Here is a 20,049-nt window from a genome sequence, read left to right on the forward strand (position 1 = left end):
CTTCAGCAGACCAAGTAACCCCTTGCTCAAGCCAGTGACCTTGGATCCAAGCTGGTGAGCTTTTGCTCAAATCAGATGAGCCCGTGCTCAAGCTGGCGACCTCAGGGTCTTGAAACTGGATCTTCTGTATCCCAGTCCAACGCTCTATCCACTGTGCCACCGCCTGGTCCGGCAAAGCCTTAACAATTTGATAGGCATGTAGACCTAGCCAGTGGTGTGAAAAGCCCTGCCAGGTCTGGCAATAAGGGGAAGTAGGCTGTAGAGAATGGTCTTCCCCTAGCTCCTCCATCCAGTCTATCATTTTCTCCTTTTGCTTCTTTCTAATGTCATCCTTTAACCCTAAATTATACTTTTTTTACTCTCCCAAGCTGTGGGATCTTGGTGTACCGGGGACAGTGGGTCAGCCCTGAGTAACAGGGTCTTAGCTACGTTGCCTGTTGCAATGTTTCTCTTCTCTGTGATTCTGTGGGCTTGGTCACTGGAAGAGCATGGTACAGCAAGGCTTACGCAGGGCTATTAAGGTGCAATCAAATATCTAGGTTATAACAAGAGGAGGTAAGGAAGGTGTGAAGCTAACTTTCATATTTGGATTATCTTGTACTGAGAAGTGTTGCAGATCTGTTACTCTAATCTACTGGGGAGTAGTCCACCTTCCCAAGGTCCTAAACAAGAAAGAACAAATTGTAATTGGATGTCATCACCATCAATCATCTTGAATAAAAAGAGGGTGTAGGTAACATTAGGAAAAAGAATCAGTGGTCAAGCACATCACTTGTGCTTTCCATCTGCCTTTTCTAAGTGTGGGAAAGGGATGGGGATCTTAACATCTTTGAAATAGCTCAACAGGTCTTCATATATTTGGAATGGTTCAAGGAGAAGGACTAGACAGCAGAGGACTAAGAAATGCAGGTAGATTTTTTTTTTTTAAATGCAGGTAGATCTGAATTACCTATTGATATATTGAATAGAATAATAAAAGACCTTTTTAAAAAAATTTTTAAAAAAATTCATTTCAGAGAGGAGAGGGAGAGATAGAGAGAGAGAAGGAGGGGAGGAACTGGAAGCATCAACTCCCATATGTGCCTTGGCCAGGCAAGCCCAGGGTTTCGAACCGGCGACCTCAGCATTTCCAGGTCGATGCTTTATCCACTGCGCCACCACGGTCAGGCCCAAAAGACCTTTTGAAAAACCCTTGGGACTCACGTCTGTCTTCTGGAGTCTTGAATTTTTCACTCTGTGATCTATAAAAATTTCCTAATTGATTTTGGGCCTGGCAAGGAGAAGAAACCTGCCCCTAATATTTACCTAGATGTTTTCCCTAAAACACTTTGGCAAGTCAATTTATCTCTCCAGGCTTGTTTCTTTATTTGTAAAGTGGGGAAAATGCATAGTTACAGGTTGCTGTGAGGATATGTGTGAATCACATACAGTGGATACTCAGTAACAGTTGTCTCTAACCTTTTATAGATCCTTCAAAACTTAAGACACATGAACTTTCTTAGTTAGGGAAAATCTTGATAATGACTAATTTGATTCTTCCTGTCCTTCTTGGCCTCAGTTTCCCCACTTGAAAAATGTTAGCATAGCATTAAATTGGCATTTGAGTGGCCAAAGCTGGTTTGAAGATATGTTTTGTTTGGTTCACATAGGACTTAAGGAAGAAAACTGAGCCACCATTAGACAATTAAGGCATTTTACATAGAAATCCAGTTTTCCAAATTCTCTTGAAAAACCAGAAGATGTGGTGATACCTACCCCATATTTCTGCCTCACAGTAATCTACTAGGGCCAAAAGAAGGCTGCCCTGTTAGGTAGCGCATGTTTTCTAGGGCTTACCTGGCTTTCTTGACTCATTTATATGACCTGCTTGGCCCTGTAGGCAGTTTAATTTGCGGCCCTATGGACAGCTAAGAACTGTCTATGCCCGGCACAGAGCAGGCACTTAATACTGCATCAGTGACTCACTCTCTCACTGTCTCCCTCTACCACTTTTTCTTTTCTTTGTATTTATCTGTAGTAGTTACTGAATAACCAATTTTCACTTTGAGAGGTGAAATGAACAAGTCCTTTCTATCTGTCAGGATAGACTAAGTTAGGATGTGGTAACAAACAATCCCCAAATTTTGGTATCTTAAAACAACAAAGTTTTATTTCTTATTTACTCACAAATTTAGACATAAAGTAAAAATGCTCTCCTGTGTTTGCATGCACAGAAACAGACATAAGTACACGGGTATGAACAGAATTACATGTCAAATAAATATCCTGGAACATGAATTCATGCAAAACCTATTTAAAAGCTTAAATTGCACAATTCTATCTTTGTTAGGATATTAAAAATGTCCCAAGACCCAAGGGGGTAAGAGAATATCCACCACTGGCCAAGGAAAAGCCCATGCTACAAAAGGAACCAAAAACTAACAAAGTACCTGAAGGCTTTAAAAATGTCTGAAGCTTGTACTACATTATATCCCACAGGTAAATCTGTAAATAAAATACCAAATATGCGGCGCCTGCAGGCTGTTGCACCCTGCTCCAGTGACGCCCCATCTCACTCTGGACTTCTAGCTTAGGAGGGAGATGGAACCCCGATGTCCAATATGCAGAGCCACAGAGGGGCCTGGGCTGGGCTGGAGAGAGGGGCCAATAGGCTGGAATCCTCTTCCTCCAGCAGGAGCTATAGACAGGAAGAAAGGGGGCAGGAGCAGGTCACATTCATTTCACTTCGCAGCAATCACTCCTTTTTACCCCATCCAATCCAGGCCTCATCCTGTTCACCTGGATTATATAGCAGACACTTCCTCACTGAGTTTTCAACCCCCAGTCTTGCCTCCTCTAATCATTTCATCACATCCACCATACATGTCTTCCTAAAACTCAGGTTCCCTTAATATGTCCCTATCGCAGAAATGTTCTCTGGTTCCCCTTCAGGCACAGCTGCTGGTCTAGACTCTGAAGACTGTCATGCCAGATCCGTGTAATGAGAAAAGCCTCTCCAGTTCCACCTCCCCCTGTTCCGTCAGTTCCCCAGGACAGTTTCCTTACTTGCACGCCATGCCCATCCCACCACTTTGGACAGGAGAGTTCTCAGCCTTCGCTCTCTGTACCCATAGGTGCTTCACATTCCTCAGTGTCCCTGTAGTTCTCTCCAGGTCTGTCACTAAGCTTTGTGAAGGCATTCAGTTTCCTCCAGTAGAATGGAAGCTTCTCAAAGGCAGTTATCAGATCTCCTTCCAGGCCAGACCCTGTTACCTCTTCAACCCCTCTTCAGACTTCAGTTTCTGTCCAGAGAGAGCCTTAACCTGGAGTCAGGAGACCAGGCTCTGCCACTGTCTTGCTTATGCCTTTGAGCAAGTCCCTGCCTCTCCCAGGGCCTCACTTCCCTTGCCATCAGGGCACTGGCCATTTGCTTTTGAGCACAAAACTGATGAAACTGATCCACTGAATACCCTTCTACTCCAATCACAGAGGTTAGGTTGAGACGCTTGGGGCCCAGGCCTGAGGACATCACACTGCTGACCTCCTGATCTCCTTGGTTAGTTCCTGCTTACTCTAGTGCCTCCATTTTCCAACCATCCTTACCCCATTCTCTCATTTCAGGAAACAGGTTACCTGATGGGCCACAAGGGTGGAGCAGGGAGATCCAGGAAGAGTTGGGGGGGACAGAAGGGGTTAGGCGGGGAGCCTGGGATGCATCTTTCAGCCCCATAAGAGCCTCAGCTGCTTCCTGCTGCCGCTGCCACTCGGAGGAGGCAAAAGTCCAGGCCAAGTGAGAGGCTCTGGGGGCCTGCAAAGGTAAGGGAGAGAAGCAGAGTGGGAACTCCCACTTCTGCCCACCCTCCAAATGCTCTCTCAGCTCCCAGTTACTTAACTCTCCCCTACTTTCCCCTTCCCCAGGTCAATTTCCTCCCAGGGTCCTGGATCCCACTTCTTTCCCAGGACCTGTGGCTGTAGCGGAAGAGGGTCTGGTGTGTCACAGGGCTGAAGTATCCAAGTTGAGCATCTACAAACAAGGAGAGAAGATGCTGGCAATACTGAATACACGGATAGGCATATACACATGGAAAAAGGTGCAGGATTTTGCTATATAGCCATACACTACATAACAATGTTTAGGTGAACGATGAACCACATATACAACATTGGTCCCATAAAAGTATAATGCAGCAAAAAATTCTTTTTTTTTTTTTTTTTTTTTTTACAGAGACGGAGAGAGAGAGTCAGACAGACAGCAATGGAGAGAGATGAGAAGCATCAATCATCAGTTTTTCATTGCGACACCTTAGTTGTTCATTGATTGTTTTCTCATATGTGCCTTGACCGCGGGCCTTCAGCAGACCGAGTAACCCCTTGCTCGAGCCAGTGACCTTGGATCCAAGCTGGTGAGCTTTTGCTCAAATCAGATGAGCCCGTGCTCAAGCTGGCGACCTCGGGGTCTTGAACCTGGGTCTTCTGTATCCCAGTCCGACACTCTATCCACTGCGCCACCGCCTGGTCAGGCCGAAAAATTCTTATTGCCTCACTATGTTATAGACATAATATAGTGTTTGTGGTGATGTTGGTGTAAACAAACCTACTGCACTGCCAGTACTATAAAAGTATACAAAAATTCTTGATAATGATAATAAACCACTATGTTAATGTTTTATGTATTTACTATTCTATGCTTTTTACAGTGTACTCTTTCTACTCATAAAACAAACTTGCTGTAAAATAGTGTACTGTCTTACTCCGGCAGCAGCCTTATACATCTCATGTTTACAACATCTCCTGATTGCATCGTTTTCTCTTGGGCTTGAATTAATCTCATCTTGTTTAATAAATTTAGTGTAGCCTAAGTGTACAGTGTTTATGAAGTCTACAGTAGTGTGCAGTAACGTCCTAGGCCACTCACTCTCCGACTCACTCAGAGCAGCTTCCAGTCCTGTAAGCTCCAGTCATAGTAAGTGCCCTATACAGGTGTACCATTTTAAAAAACTTTATACTATATTTTAACTGTACCTTTTCTATGTTTAGATATACAAGTATTTGCCACTGTTACAACTGCCTACAGTATTCAATATAGTATATTCAATATAGTATATTCAATATAGTATGCTATACAGATTTGCAACCTAGGAGCAACTGCCTATACCGTACAGACTAGGTGTGTAGTAGGCTGTACCATCTGGGTTTGTGCAGGTGCACTCTATGATGTTTGGACATGACGAAATTACCCAGAATGTTTCTCTGTCTTTAAGTGACCCATGACTGTATTTTAACCTGGAATCTGAGTGACTGCTGGGTCATTAGGCTTTGTGGCCTTGGGAAAGTCTCTTCCCTTGTGTTAACCTGCTTTGTTTTCTGTTAAATTACAATCCCTGCCAGCTTCTCTCTCTAGGGCTACTATGAGGATTATGGGAAATCACTGGTATCAATTTTTAAATAACTGACAAAACATCTAGAGGAAATGGGATGACTTTCCCTGTCCTACCAGAGTCTGGCTTCCCTGCCCCTAGTTCCCTAATCCCCATGGAACTTGAGGAGCAGCTTGGCCAACCTTTAGGAAACTTTCTCTAATGGCCTCTGGCCTCTCTCATAGGCCTTGGAGACTCTCATCATCATGCCATCCCTTGACCTCCAATTCTGCAGGCAATTCAACCTCATCTTTTCTGTTTAAGTTGATTTAATAGCTACTGTTTGGCCCTGGTCGGTGATTCAGTGGATAGCACTGGCCCGGCATATGGACGTCCTGGGTTTGATTCCCGGCCATGGCACAAAGGAGAAGTGACCATCTACTTCTCTCCCCCTTACTCTCTCCCTTCCCTCCCTCTTCCTCTCTTGCAGCCAGTGGCTTAATTAGTTCAAACGTGGCCCTGGGTGCTGAGGATAGTTCCCTCTGAGTGGAACGGCCTCAGGCACTAAAAATAGCTCAGTGCTCAAACATCATCCCTAGATGAGGTTGCTGGGTGGATCCCGGTTAAGGCCCCATGCAGGAGTCTGCCTCACTATCTTCCCTCTTCTCACCTAAACAAACAAACAAACAAACCAAAAAACAAAAGCTACTGTTTGTTCAAGGCCAGGGGCTGCCTGTGTTAGATACATTAGATATTAATGCTAACTCTAATGACAACCTAAGAAGTAATAGTGTCTCTAACTTACTAATAGAAAAATAGGGTTGAAGAGGTAAAAATACCTGAACAAAGGCCTCATCCATTAGTCTGAGACCTTTTCTTCTTCCTTATCATCTACTAAGGTATCCGGCACAAGGTTAGACTCATGATAAGCACATTACCGTATCTTCTCTGCCTACTCACGTGTGTTTCAGGGCAGAGGGCCCTTGGGATTCTCCAGAAAGAGGAGCTGTTAGTATCGGGTGAGATCCTGGGCAGGTAGTGAGAGGTCCATGAGTGGCCAGCTGAACAGAGGTGCCACGGTCAAAGCCTAATGAGGGGAAGAAAATGCAGAGTGTATAGGGGTCAGAGATCATGGCTTCTTTCCTCCCTCTTCCTACCTTGTACCCTCTTCCTGTTCCTTTTCTGATATAGTGCTACACCGGCATTCAAATATCTTTGACTTCATCTTACCAGGGAAGGGATGCAGAGAGACAGCAGGTTTTTGGCATAGCAAGTGGCACACCATTGGGGGTGGCACGGACAGGCCTGGAGGCAGCCACTGTCCAGGGGTGCAAGCATCTGGAGGCACTAGAGTCCAGGGCAAAGGCAAGGCTTCTGGGGGGTGGCTGAGCAGCAGAGGCCCCTGGGAATTATCCTGCAAGGGCGGGGGACACAGGTTGGGGTCACGTACAAGGCTGAGGAATGGGTACACTCTAGGATGCAGGGAAGACCCCAGAACTTCAGAGGGCTGTAAAATCCCACCCCTCATTTTGCCCATGGAAGAGAAGAGATCTGCCTAAGGTGAGATAGCAAGTCAGGGTTGGAGATAGACCCCAGGTGTCAAGGGCAGAGAGGAAGGGGTAGGGCAGGGGCTGGGAGGGAGTGACGCGCTCAGAGCCATGCTCCTACCTTCCTGAGGGGTGTCAGTGCCAGTGGGACTACCTCACGGAGGAACTGAGGCTGGGGAGCTAGGTTCTCATTTCCGTCTGCAATGGACCCGAGAGAGCTTTGGTGAGCCCTTTCTCCTGACCCCCATTTCACTCCAAGTAAAAACTCAGTTCTCTTCTTCCCAAGGGTTCTTTCCTACCCACAGATCTCTGATGTATGCTCCCAACACTTGATCACATGGAAAAGGGGAGGAGGCTGAGGTCCAGAGAGTAACACCTTGCCTAAGGTCACACACCAGTTCAGCGGTACTCGTCCCCCTCCCCATGCTTTCTCCACCTACAGCCCTGCCCCATTCCTAGCCAGACACTCACGGGGGACCCCTGGCATCCTGGCTCCCTTCTTGACATGGTTGTGAGCTTTGGGAGAAGCTGCCCCTCTCATCAGTCCGTTAGCCAGATGCCTCTTTAGCTGCGCCTCCTGCTGCCTACGCAAGGCCACCTGGGCAGCCATGACCCTTCGGCGTTCCCTAAAAGGGGGGTTGTGAGTCAGAAGTCAGCCACTCTTGAGATGGAGCCATCATCCTCCATAGATCACATACTCACAAGATGAGGACACATTTGTGACACTCGCAAGCCTGAAAGAGGCAGAGGCGCTTGTGGCCCTTGAGGTGGGCAGTGACACCGTGGTTACGGCAGCGGGCGCAGGTTGGAGAGCGGCTGCCGGCTCTCTTAGGGATAAGCTCCATTCCCTGAGGGACCCTGGTCCCAGGCCCTGTGGGAGAGTCTGAAGGGCAGTTGTGGACAGCAAGCATGTCGTTAAGTTCCCCGGATCTGGGGGCAGGAGGGCAGGGTCAGGATGGCCATGTCACCCTCTCCTGACCAGCCTTCCTGTCCCTGGGAGGCCACTCCTGAGGGGTTCTCCAGCCCACCCAGCTTTGTGCTCAGCTTTCACACAGCTTCTCCCTCCTTCACCCACTACCTTCCTCAGGTGCCCTCCTTCCCAGCGCGCCTCCCCCCAAACCCTTCTCCTCTTTCCTTTCTTAGGTATTCTTTTAATCCAAGCATTATTCTCTTCTGCTTACTTGTGCCCTCCCATGCACAATCCCTGTTTCAGGGGTGCCCACGCACTCTCATGTCCCCTGCAAAATCCTACACCCCCTTTCCACAACCACTTTGTTTCAGCAGTTCTTTCTGGCATCCTCTTCAACAACGATCATCCATCCCTCCTGCATTTATCCAATTCCTAAACATCCTGATGCTCTCCTTTCAACTCTTAGCCTCACGCATGCCCTGCAATTCAATTTCCCCTCTGCTCCCCTTTTGGTTAGTTCACTGTGTTGTACCCACAGGAATTCCATTATTCTCATGGATTCCTTGCTCTGTTTTCAATGATTCCTCTCATTCACTCAACAAATGCTTTTGAGCCCCTTCCACGTGCCAAGCCCTGATCTAGCACTCTCCCTTTGGGAGGAATTCTATTCTTGCATTCAACACGGTCTTCAAACTTTGATGCAAACCCACGCATGGCTGCGTCTCACACTTCCTGTGTTATTGCCCACTCCCAACAATTGATGTCAGGCCCACTCGACTTCCCGCAGTGCACCCCCTCATCCAGCTGTCACTCGATGCATCCCCTGAAGGCCCTGTCCCTCCAAACAGCTGGTCTGTGAACCATTCCCAGGTCCGAGGGAGGGGGCAGGGTACAGAGAGCCGGGTGGGGGAGGAGAAGCAAGGAGCGCGAGGGGGAAGTCAGGGGTAAGCCAGGGGCTGCAGGGAGGGGGAGGGGAGTCCAATGCAAGAGAGAAGGAGGTGGAACGGCGAGGGGGCGGGGTCGTCTTCCTGTCCTCAACCTGTGGTTCTCGCAGCCTCAGCCTCGCAGCCTCGAGCTAAGTCAGACTTAGTCAGGAGGAGGTGAGAGGAGGAGTTGGGAAGAGTGACCTGAGGAACGGCTATACTTGCACACGTTCTCCCGCCCCTTCTCAGAAGGGCCAATGAGCTCCAAGCACCACCTCCAGCCACAGAGCCAAGCGACCAGTGAGCCTCAAGATCTTTCACTGACGACCCGCCCCTTAACTCTAGTCTGCTTCTCCTTGTGCAGGCAGCCAATAGCGCCTCGAGTTGAGTTTCACGCCCCTTTTCCCTCTGCCTGTAGCTTTTCTTTCCAGATTATCTTTCCCCTTTTGGGAGGTGGCCAATAGGGCTTCGAGAACGGCTTATAAGATGAAGCCGTTCCTCCCCTTTTTCCCCAGGGACAGCCCCACCCCCAGGCTTTGACCAGAATCCATTTGCGCAGGCGCAGTCTCTCCCTCTGCCCTGTGCTACGTGGCTGCGCTTCTTATGCTCTCGGCCTCGACTCTCTGGGTGGCTGTTCTTTGCTGCGTGGACGCCGGTGTTTTCTCTCACATCTCTCCCACATCTCTCCGGTGTCCCAACTCCCTCTCTCCCTTTCTCCTTTTATGCGTCCCCCACCCTGTGATTTCCGTTTCCTTCCCGCATCTCTACAATTTCTCTTTCATAGGGGTAGCATCTCCTCCAGCCACTATTTAATCCTGTTTTCCTTGAGGATTTCATTCCTTTTTTTTTTTTTTTTTTTTCTGGTTGTAGCCTCACTTGAGCTCAGGTTGGCTCCTGTCGTTTTTGCATTCCCAGCTGGTCTGTGCTGTCTTCTCTGACTGGCTCAATCCCTTTGTGTGATCTTTTGTCGGCCTTCATTTCTCATCCCTGTGTCCCTCTTCTGGTGGTTTAGCCTTTTTGTTTGGCAAGATTTCTGGGATACAGATCCCGTGTGTCAAGCGTTCTGGACAGAAAAAGGTGGCTGTAGGCGACCTCTCGCTGGACTGCTGTGCGGAGGAGCCCTACTCGACAAAGTTGGAAAGGTGGTTGGGGTCCGTTTAGGGGCGGTGGGAGGTTTGAATGCCCGCCAAAGAAAGGTTGATCTTGGTTCTTTTTTTTTTTTTAAATTTTTAAATTTTTTTATTTTTCTGAAGTTGGAATTGGGGAGGCAGACAGACTCCCGCATGCGCCAGACCGGGATCCACCCGGCACGCCCACCAGGGGGCAACGCTCTGCCCATCTGAGGCGTTGCTCTGTTGCATCCAGAGCCATTCTAGTGCCTGAGGCAGAGGCCACAGAGCCATCCCCAGCGCCTGGGCCATCTTTGCTCCAATGGAGTCTTGGCTGCGGGAGGGGAAGAGAGAGACAGAGAGGAAGGAGGGGGTGGGGGTGGAGAAGCAAATGGGCGCTTCTCCTGTGTGCCCTGGCGGGAATCGAACCCGGAACTCCTGCACGCCAGGCCGACGCTCTACCACTGAGCCAACCGGCCAGGGCCTGATCTTGGTTCTTTAAATAGTGGAAAGAGAGAGGCAGAGAGAGAGAGAGACAGGGGAACCATTTATGGAGCGCTTACTTGCCTGGCTGCTTGTGCTAATAATTTTATTGTTTCAATAAAGACTCTATGAAATGGATTATTAATTCAGTTGATAAATGTGTCCAACAAATTGCACAAGGTTGCACATTAGCAAGTGGAGGGTGAAAATTCTAGCCTTGTTCTACCTTTGACTTCAAAGCCTGTGGACTTTGTACCACCAAGGTTGCTTTAGTTATTTCCAGTAATCCCCTTTCTATTTCCCTAACCCTGCTATAAGCACTCATTTTGGGTGACTAATACATGTCTTTTGGTTTATGTGTGTTCTTTCAAGGTGTGTAGTGTTTTATATGTATGACGTTTTTGATTTATACAAGTGATTGTTTCTTTGGTATTTAAAATAGTACTGTATTTTTATGATATATTCATGTACATGTACATCTAATTAGTTTCTTCTAACTGCTGCATAATATTCATGATGTGCATCCTCTGTACATTGAGTGTTCACAGGTCTTAGGGAAGGGTACCCACATTGCGTTCAACTTACTGTTACCATAATAATGCAGCATCCTCATAAGTGCTCTATTGTAGATAAAGATGGAAATCTATGTTATGTGTATCTAGGATATACCAAAAATGGGTATATGTAAACGTAATTTAATTATTGCCCGACTCTTCCCTGCAATGCTATTTTAAGCTGTGGACACTGCAGGACTCGCCTCTGTTCCTCAGGGTTGAGAAAGGGCCCTGTTTCACCCCTCTCTTAACCAGCCAGCAAACAGCCATACGCCAGGGTCTCTGTGTCCCCACATTCCTGCCAATGCTTGTCTATTTCTAGCTTTCTAATCCTTGGCCTGCTTGATGGATGTATAGTTTGATAGATTTTGTTTTTCGTTATTGTAGAGTTTGAGTGTCTGTTCACCTGTTAACCTTTGGTTTGCTCTTCTGAGAACTGCCTCTTCATATGTTTGGCCATTTTCCTATTGGGGTTGCTCTTTTTTTCTTGTCAATTTGTTGGAGTTCCTTGTTCATTCTCAGTGGTTTAAGACCTTGCATATACTCTTCTATGCCAATTTCAAATTATTTTATAAATTTACCTACTTTATCTGAATTTTCAAATTTATAAATGTAGAGTTATAAATAATATTTTTATTATTTTAAAAACATATGATGTCTGTTACTTCCTATTTTTCCTTCTGCATTTTCTTTCCTCTTATTTAGATTTGCTGGTGACATTAATTTGTCAAAGAATGAATGTTAGTTTTTGTAATGATTTATTGTTGTTGTTTCCTGTTTTATTGATTTCTACCATCTTTATTTCTATCCTTTTTATGGGGGGAGCAGACATGTTTTGTTGCTTCTTATATAATTTCTTAATTAATGAACATATTTTTAATGCTCTTGTTTCTTAATAAATGTATTTAAAATATAAATCTAAATACTGCTTTAGATTCATCCCAAGTTTTTATGAATAGTTTTAAAAAAACTTGGTTTTTGAAATTATCTTTAGCTCACAGGAAGTTGCAAAAAGTTTAGATCGAGTTCCTTAAACCGTTCATCCTGCTTCCCCATAGGGACACTTTATATAACTGTAGTATATAAGCAGGAAATTGACATTGGTACAGTACTCTTAACTAGACTACAAACCTTAATTCAGATTTTATATACACTTGTATATGTGTGTGTATGATATGTAATATTTTCAGTATTATTCAGATCTAAGTACTTTTAAATTTCCTTTTCCAACCAAAGATTATTTAATAATATGTGAGTTAACTTCCACGCACACATTTGTTGTTCCAATCTCATTGTCTCTGTGCAATAGTGATCCTTCGACAAAGCTGGTATCTTCTGCTTAGCACCCTAATGGCAAGGATTTAAGCAGGAGAGTGAGAGTTATGATATGAGAAACTAATGTAGTGAATCTGGGTTAGGTTGGAGGGGAGACTATGGAGATGAGAAAACTTGTGTCCCTCAAGGTCTCAGGGAGCCTACGACACAGAAAATGATAATCAATTTTCTGTTCTAAAAAGAGTGACCCTGAGGCAGGTGGACAGAGAATCCAGGGACTGACAAGAAGCAAGCTTGAGACCTAGACAGAAATTGGTTCCAGACTGACCCCTAGCATACAGGACCCGGACACAGGACCATGGAACCTCAGCTTTTGAAAGCTGTGCAGCTGCTCTGCCTCTTAGGGGCCATCTCCACTCTGCCTTGTATGTACTGTGGTGCTGGATGCTTTGGGAGCCCCAGAGGGAGGCGGACGGATGTCTGTGTTCCTCAGGGACAGTATCTGTGGATGCTGAGCAGGGTTGGCAGTTCAGGGACGGTGTAGGTATCGTGAGGGACAGATAACTGAAAGAGCGCTCTCTGTTTAGGGGCTGGAGCTCTTTTGTGCTATGAAGCAACAGCCTCACTCTTCAGAGCTGTTACTTTCCATAACTGGAAATGGCTTCTGATGAGGAGCATGGTGTGTAAGCTGAGCGAGGGCTGCGAGGAGACGCTGGTGCTCATTGAGACAGGTGAAGGGAAGTAACTTTGACACTTTTTTTGATGGTTCTTCTGACCCCTAGTTTCATTCCCAGCACCCAGGGACTATAGACTAATTTCAGATATTTACCACATTATATCTTTGGGAATAATGTCAGACACCGGCAGGAGAGGAGCAGGACCCAGCTGGTTGTGGTGTGGGCTGGAAAAAGGTGGGCAGATCCCAGGAGAGTGAGGCAATCAGGGAGCAAAGAAAAGAGTGGGGCACAAGGAGAAAGGGGCAGAGGAGCTCCCATGGGGACAGGAGTGAGGAGAAACAGCTGGAGACCCCAACATCTGCATCCTGTGCAGCTGCAGTGAGTGGACACTGGGGAAGAGGCAAAGTTGGTGATGGGCAGAGTGAGCAGGAAGACCAGGGTGGAGGGTGGGAGGCTGAACTCTGGGGCTGGCCGACTCTCTGATCTCTGCTTTTCAGGGACCAGAAGGGGAGTTGTGGGTTTTAAAGGCTGCAGCCGAACCCCATCTCACCCCCAGCAAGTCTCCTACCTCGTTTCACCGCCTGGATTGTCTGTCGCCTTCTATAGCCGCGTCTGCCGGACATATCTCTGCAATAATCTCACCAGCTTGGAACCTTTTATGAAATTCAAGAGGACTCCTAAGCATGCAGAATTTTCTTCCCTTAGTTGCCCAACCTGTGTGGGCGAGCACTTTAAGGATTGCCTCCCAAGTTTTGTCACCACCGATTCTTGCCCTTATGATGCCCCTAAATGTTACAGTTCCACCTTAAAATTTCAGGCAGGTGAGAGGAAGGGTACTTTCCCATGTCTGAGAGAGGCTGGTGGGATCTGGAGCAGGGATTAGGGTTATGGGTACCAGGCACATGAATTCCAAAGAGGAAGATGTCTGGTGCCCAAGCCTTTGGTGGGAGAGCAAACCAAACCCTGGTCTGGGAGGGGTGTCTGGGAGGAGGGGCAGGGCTTTGAGTCTTGAAAGTGTTGCTGAAGCTTTCCTCTCTTGCTTACAGGGCTTCTCAACACCACCTTCCTCCTCATGGGCTGTGCTCGTGGACACCACAAAATTTTAGCAAATTTTCACCAGATTGGGACCATCAGAGTGACTGAGGTCCTCAACGTTTTAGAGAAGGCCCAGATTGCTGCCGCAGAGCCCTCCAGTCGGGTTCCTGCTTGGGGCATCCTCTCAGGCCTCCTGCTTGCCTTTAAGGACTGATTTAATTGGACCCCAAAAATACCCAGACCCTTTCATATAACCAAATAAAGTCACAGAGATCTTCTACTTTGTCTTGTGGTCCATGAGAGTTATGCAGGCATGGAAGGTGTGAGGAGGGCCAAACATGTCCAGGGAGGTGGAGGGGAGGGGCAGGCAGTGGACAGTGCTGTGGTGAAGTAAGCAGGAGCAGGGGATGGTGGGGGTGGGGAGGATCACTCTCAAAGTGACAGTGTTATGCTCAGCAGCCAGGAGGAACCCAAATACTCCTTTCATCCTTCCATTTACTCTGGGGACCTGAGCACTACCCTGGGTTCAGCCACTGGCCAGATCTCTCCCCTTTTCTGGGCCTCAGTTTCCTCTCTTTTAAAAATAAAACACCCTTATGAATTAAAGCTGAATCTCATCAGGATGATTTAAAAATATGATCACTTATCGAGTGTCATCAGTTACTGTGGTAGTATTAGGACCTCATTTAAGTCCTAACAAGACCTCAGTGAGGTCTTTTATCCTTATTTTGCAAGGAAGAAACTGGTTCTTGGAGGTTAAATTATTTGCCCAGAGTAGAATCCTTCTTGCCTCCCCTGCAGATCTCTTTTCCTAATAAAAGAATGTTAAGAAATTTGGAGACCTGCACTGCTTCCCTCTGCCTAGTAGTTGTTTCTTTGTATAAGTTGGTAAATAAAGGGGAAAGGGAAAGGAACAGCACTGGGGGTGGTTTCTTTCCACTCAAATTTCCAGTTTCAAGCTCCTCCTCCCCCTCTGGCCATAAGGGGACAGCAGATACACCCATTGTGCAATTTGAAGCCTTCATATTAAGGGTGTGTGTGTGTTTGTGTGCGTGTGTTTTCACATGTGCATTGTCATGGGGAATAGGAAAGGGAGATTCTTACTCTAGGTTATTTACATGTGTGATCTCTGTTAATTCCACTGTCTTATGAAGTAAGGATACTTTTACTATAGGTTAAATATTTTCTGTGCATTACCTCATTCTTTCTTACTACAACTTTATTAAATAGATATTGTCACTTCAGGATTAACAACCTGAAGCCCAGAGCCCACCTTTGTTAATGGCTTGTGCAAGTGGGGTTTAAAGCACTGGTGCTTGCAGTTGGCCTCAGAAATAAGACTGTCATGAAGACTTTGATTGCTATGGACAGGTTTGGAAGGTTGGTTGGGAAGCCAAAGAAGGTCATAGTAAGTGGACTTACCATGAACTTACCATGGTAAGGTTTGAGCGAAGACCAGAGAGCCTGTGGCAAGAGGCTTTTAGGTTCTAGAGGGAAGGTTTTGTGGGCCAGTTTTATCAGTAGGCTTCACCCATCCTATACTTCTGACAAGTTGTGCTAGTAGATAATTTTAGAGGGCTGAACTGAGGCCTTGATGATCCAGGGAATATTTTCCTTAATTCCACTAGCCAAGGTGGTGAGGACATCAATAACCTTCAAGAGTAATGAAAAAACCAAAGGCGGTGGTATCTTTAGGTGTTCCAAATGGATGGCCCCAATCATGATACCAGAGATGGAACATATTTACTATGTACAAAAGATTATATGTAACAAAAATATTAGAAATAGAGTGTGACTTAATGAACCCCATAAACATATCACTTCACCTGAGAAATAGGATATCAGACATGGGCAGGGGTTCTGGTCAAGATGGCAGAGTAAGTAAACACTGTATTTATCTCATTTCATGGCCACATCAACATTATAACTAAATTATAGAACAATCAACTGGAGGACCATATGAAGACTAACTGAATAGAAGTTCTATAACTAACGATATAAAGAAGCCATGCTGAGGTTTGTAGGACGTGTGGAGACCAAAATGTGCTGGCTCCATACCCACATGTGGTGGTTAAGAATAAGGGGCACCTGTAGAGGTGCCCTCTGAGGAGTGAGGGATGTGAGCTCCACACTGGGCTCTCCAGCCCGGAGTGCCACTGCCAGAAAGAGGAGTCCCCCACAACATCTGGCTCTGAACATCAGCAGGGATTCTGTGTGTCCAGGTGAGATGGAAAGCTGCTAGAAACCTAGGCATCCTTTTAAAGAGCCAATGCCCAGACTTGGTCACTCACAGACACTGACCCTGGGGTCTGGTGAAGGAACAGTGGCTTGGAGGTGGGAGGCACCAGAGACATATAGGGAGAAACTGACTTCTGTGGTTTCAGGATGAGGGCTGGAGGGACAGCCACCACTGTCCTTGTGTTGAGCTCTTTTACTACACAGCAGGCAGGTGGGCACCATCTTTTCTGTTGCCAAATATGAATGTGCATTAGTCTGTTGAACTCCACTCACTCTATCCTGATGACTTCCTAAGACCCTGTCCCACCCTACTCATGTACTGCCAGAGGCTCTTTTGACAATAGGCAGCTGGCCTTGGCTCACACAGCAGTTTTTCTTTAAAATGTCTCAAAGGTCCACAGGACCCAGGATGGTGGCACCTGGCCTCAGTGTGCTCTGTGCCCTTCACCAAGCAACTCAAAGCTCAGCACTGGTGCCATATCTGAATCTGCATTAACCTGGTGAATGCCACTCGCTCCACTCTGGTCACTCCCTGAGGCTGTTCCTCATTCAGTTCTTGTATTGCCTGAAACTTTTTCAGCAGCTGAGACTTATGAAAAGTTAGCAGGTAGAGGCAAGCCAGGGGATGCACTTGAAGTGCCCAGCTCGGGTCAACAGGGAGGCTGTGCCACTGGACTTTACAGAACAACTACTATATAAGGCCACTCTACAAAACTCAGGAGATATAGCAGCTCTACATAATACATTAAAACGAACAGAAAGAGGCAGCCAAAATGAGGAGACAAACATGTCCCAAATGAAAGAACAAGAGCAATCTCTAGAATAAGAACTAAAAGTGAGAGCAAACAAATTACCAAATACAGAGTTCAAAACAATGGTTATAAGGATGCTCAAATGACTGAGTGAGAACTTCAACAAAGAGATAGTAAGCATAAAACAAGACATGGAAATTATAAAAAATAACCAGTCAGAAACAAAGAATGCAATATCTGAAACAGAGAATACACTAGAAAGAATCAACAGCAGATTAGGTGAAACAGATGATTAAATCAGTGATTTGGAAGACAAGGTAGCAGAAAGTATCCAATATAACACATAAAGAATAAAAAGTAGTGAAGATAGTTTAAGGGGCCTCTGGGATAACACCAGGTGTAACTACATTCACATCATAGGGGTACCTGTCAGGAGCTGATCAACAACTGCTGGCTGACAAGGTCACAGCAGGAGAAGACCCACAACTGCTGGCTGACAAGGTCACAGCAGAAGAAGATAAAAAACTGCTGATTGACAAAGTCATAGCAGAGAAGACCAATGGCTGCGGGTTGACGAAGTCATCCAAAGGAGAGACACAACGATACTTTCCCCTTTGACTTTTTGAATTAATCTGGCCTTATATCCCCCCTTTTCTGGGTGTGTGCTATTATTTATGGCACAGGGATAATAGTACCGTGCTTTCCCTGTAGATTCGTAGTAATTTCTTTGGAAATGAGACAGAGGGTGTGAGTTCCACAGAAAAGCCTGTAAGCCCCTTGAACTGGGCTCATAGACATAAGAGGCTGGCTATGATATCCCTCGTAAAGGGTTAAGTTTGTAGGAGAATTCCTTCTTAATCATGTTAGAAAGAATAGATTGTGACTTGTGACTAGGTAGGAGGCAGTGGCTGTGCACAGAGCACCTTTCAGCCTTCACTTAATTCAACATTTTTCCTCCCTAGCCTTTTCATGTGATAGAGTAAAGAAACATTCCTTTCTTCTTGCTTATTTGATCTGCAAATAGTAGTACACTCTGAGAAGAATAGAGTCAGAACTTAACTAGTGTTTAAATATAATAAATAAGTAATATTTGACTAGACAATAGTATCTTAGGTAAGGTATAGTAGAATGGCCCATTGTGTGGCCTAGGATGAGAGCACAGTCAGCAAGAAAAGAATGTTTTACTAAGAGAATTGTCTTTTGACTAAAGGCAATTGCTAGGCTTTCTCAATGAGATGTTCTCATGAGATTTATATACTTTCCAAAATTCTTTGATAATGAGAAAAATGTAGGGGAATCCATAGAAGTAATAACAGTTAATGTCTTATGTTGCTACTAGGCTATCTTGCAAGTGCACTCTGTATATCTTTGGGTGAAAGCTATTCTTAATGTTATGTCAATTTCTTTATAGGCAAGCCTTTTAGAATCTTGTGAGAAAAAGTAGGACACTGCATAAACTCAAAGCCATTTACCTGAGCAAGCAGTGGTCCATTGTTAGTCCTTAATGATTTCGTCTGCTAATCTCTCTCTGCCCCTTGACTCACAACAGCAGTAAAGTTAGTTAACTATTAGTACTAATACTTTAAAAGCTTTTACCAATGTTGTTATCATTATTCAAGTTATTTTGTACTTTGAATGATTTGCTACCTGGTTTGTAATTTATAGATATAAATTAACTGTTATCCGGAAACATGTAAACATAGTGAAACAGAAGCAATGATTAACACCATGTAATTGTAACTCAGTGTGTGTGTATAAAAAGGGAGCTATACTAGCATTTAGCAGAGATGCCTGGCAGTAAATGCTAACCAGAGAATAAAGAGAAAGAAAAGAATTCAGCTCTCTCACTCAATTTCGCCGACGCCGTCTCCTCCTGTGGGACCCCTGGATCCCCCCCCCCCCGGGGCTGGACCCCGGCAGGTACCAGAAGGAGAAAAGAGAGAGCAAGGGATTCAGAACCTACTTGAAGAAATAATGACTGAAAACTTTCTTAATCTGGCAAAGGAAATAGTCATTCAAGTCCAGGAAGTATGGAGAGTTCCAAACAAGATGGACTCAAGGAGGCCCATGCCAAGACATAATTAAATGCCAATGGTTAAAGACAAAGAGGGAATCTTAAAAGCAGCAAGACAAAGGCAGACTGTCACTTGATTTCTCAACAGAAACTTTTCAAGCCAGAAAGGATTGGCACAAAATATTCAAAGTGATGAAAGTCAAGGATCTATGACCAAGACTTCTCTACCCAGAAAAGTTATCACTTAAAGTCTAAAAAGAGAATAAAAGCTCCCCAGACAAGAAAAAGCTAAAAGAATTCATCACCACCAAACCAGTATTACAAGATATGTTAAAAGTGACTTCTTTAAGAGAAAAACAAGAAAAAGCCCCATAAATATGAATAATAAAATGACAATAACTACTTATCTATCAATAGTTACTTTAAATGTAAATAGATTAAATGGTCCAATCCAAAAGACATAGTGTAGTTGAATGGATAAAAACAAAAAAATCAAACAAGACCCATACATATGCTGTCTATAAGAGACACACCCAGACTGAAAGTTAAAGAATGGGAAACAATATTTCATACAAATGGAAACAAACAAACAAACAAACAAACAAACAAACAAAAAAGCTGGGGTAGCAATAGCTATATCAAAATAGACTATCTAGGCTCTGGCCAATTGGCTCAGTGGTAAAGCGTTGGCCCAGCGTGTGCAAGTCCCGGGTTCAATTATAGGTCAGGTCACAAAGGTGAAGCGACCATCTGATTTTCCACCCCTCCCTCCCTCTATCTCTCTCTTTCTCTCTCTCTTCTTCTCCTACAGCCATGGCTCAAATGGTTCAAGCAACATTGGCTCTGGGGCACTGAGGATGGCTCCATGGCCTCTTCCTCAGATGCTGAAATAGCTCAGTTGCTGAGCAATGAAGCTGCAGCCCAGCCGGGCAGAGCACCGCCTGGTAGGGGCTTGCTGGGTGGATCCCAGTTGGGCCCATGCAGGAGTCTGTCTCTGCCTCCTCACCTCTTACTTAATAAAAAATAAATAGCCAAGATCCGGAAACAGCCCAAGTGTCCATCAGTGGATGACTAGATAAAAAAAATGGTGGTACATTTACACAATGAAATGCTATGTTGCTGTAAAAAGAAGGAAATCTTAACTTTTGTGACAACATGGATGGACCTGGAGATTATTGTTAAGTGAAATAAACTGG

The 20,049-nt window shown here is 45.4% G+C and overlaps 2 protein-coding genes across 3 annotated transcripts; one reads left to right on the plus strand and one right to left on the minus strand.

Annotated features, from left to right (window-relative positions):
- Window positions 1–2,564: 2,564 nt before the first annotated feature.
- On the minus strand, window positions 2,565–8,078 carry DMRTC2 (DMRT like family C2). Its single transcript, XM_066372543.1, has 9 exons — window positions 8,065–8,078; window positions 7,586–7,813; window positions 7,355–7,509; window positions 7,005–7,081; window positions 6,567–6,750; window positions 6,297–6,423; window positions 3,883–4,003; window positions 3,613–3,787; window positions 2,565–2,677 (listed from the first exon to the last, which is right to left on the minus strand). Exons 1-9 carry the CDS (start codon window positions 8,076–8,078, stop codon window positions 2,565–2,567), a joined length of 1,194 nt encoding a protein of 397 aa, XP_066228640.1.
- A 4,417-nt stretch (window positions 8,079–12,495) lies between these two features.
- On the plus strand, window positions 12,496–14,063 carry LYPD4 (LY6/PLAUR domain containing 4). Of its 2 annotated transcripts, XM_066371834.1 has the most exons (4): window positions 12,496–12,562; window positions 12,725–12,868; window positions 13,312–13,635; window positions 13,861–14,063. In XM_066371834.1, the coding sequence occupies exons 1-4, from the start codon at window positions 12,496–12,498 to the stop codon at window positions 14,061–14,063; spliced, it is 738 nt and encodes a 245-aa protein (XP_066227931.1). The 2 variants fall into 2 exon arrangements, with proteins under 2 accessions (XP_066227931.1, XP_066227932.1); XM_066371835.1 differs by lacking the exon at window positions 12,725–12,868 and having other exon boundaries at window positions 12,496–12,619.
- The last annotated feature ends 5,986 nt before the right edge of the window (window positions 14,064–20,049 follow it).

The sequence above is a fragment of the Saccopteryx leptura genome, chromosome 3, assembly GCF_036850995.1.
Source record: "Saccopteryx leptura isolate mSacLep1 chromosome 3, mSacLep1_pri_phased_curated, whole genome shotgun sequence".
NCBI lineage: Eukaryota > Metazoa > Chordata > Mammalia > Chiroptera > Emballonuridae > Saccopteryx > Saccopteryx leptura.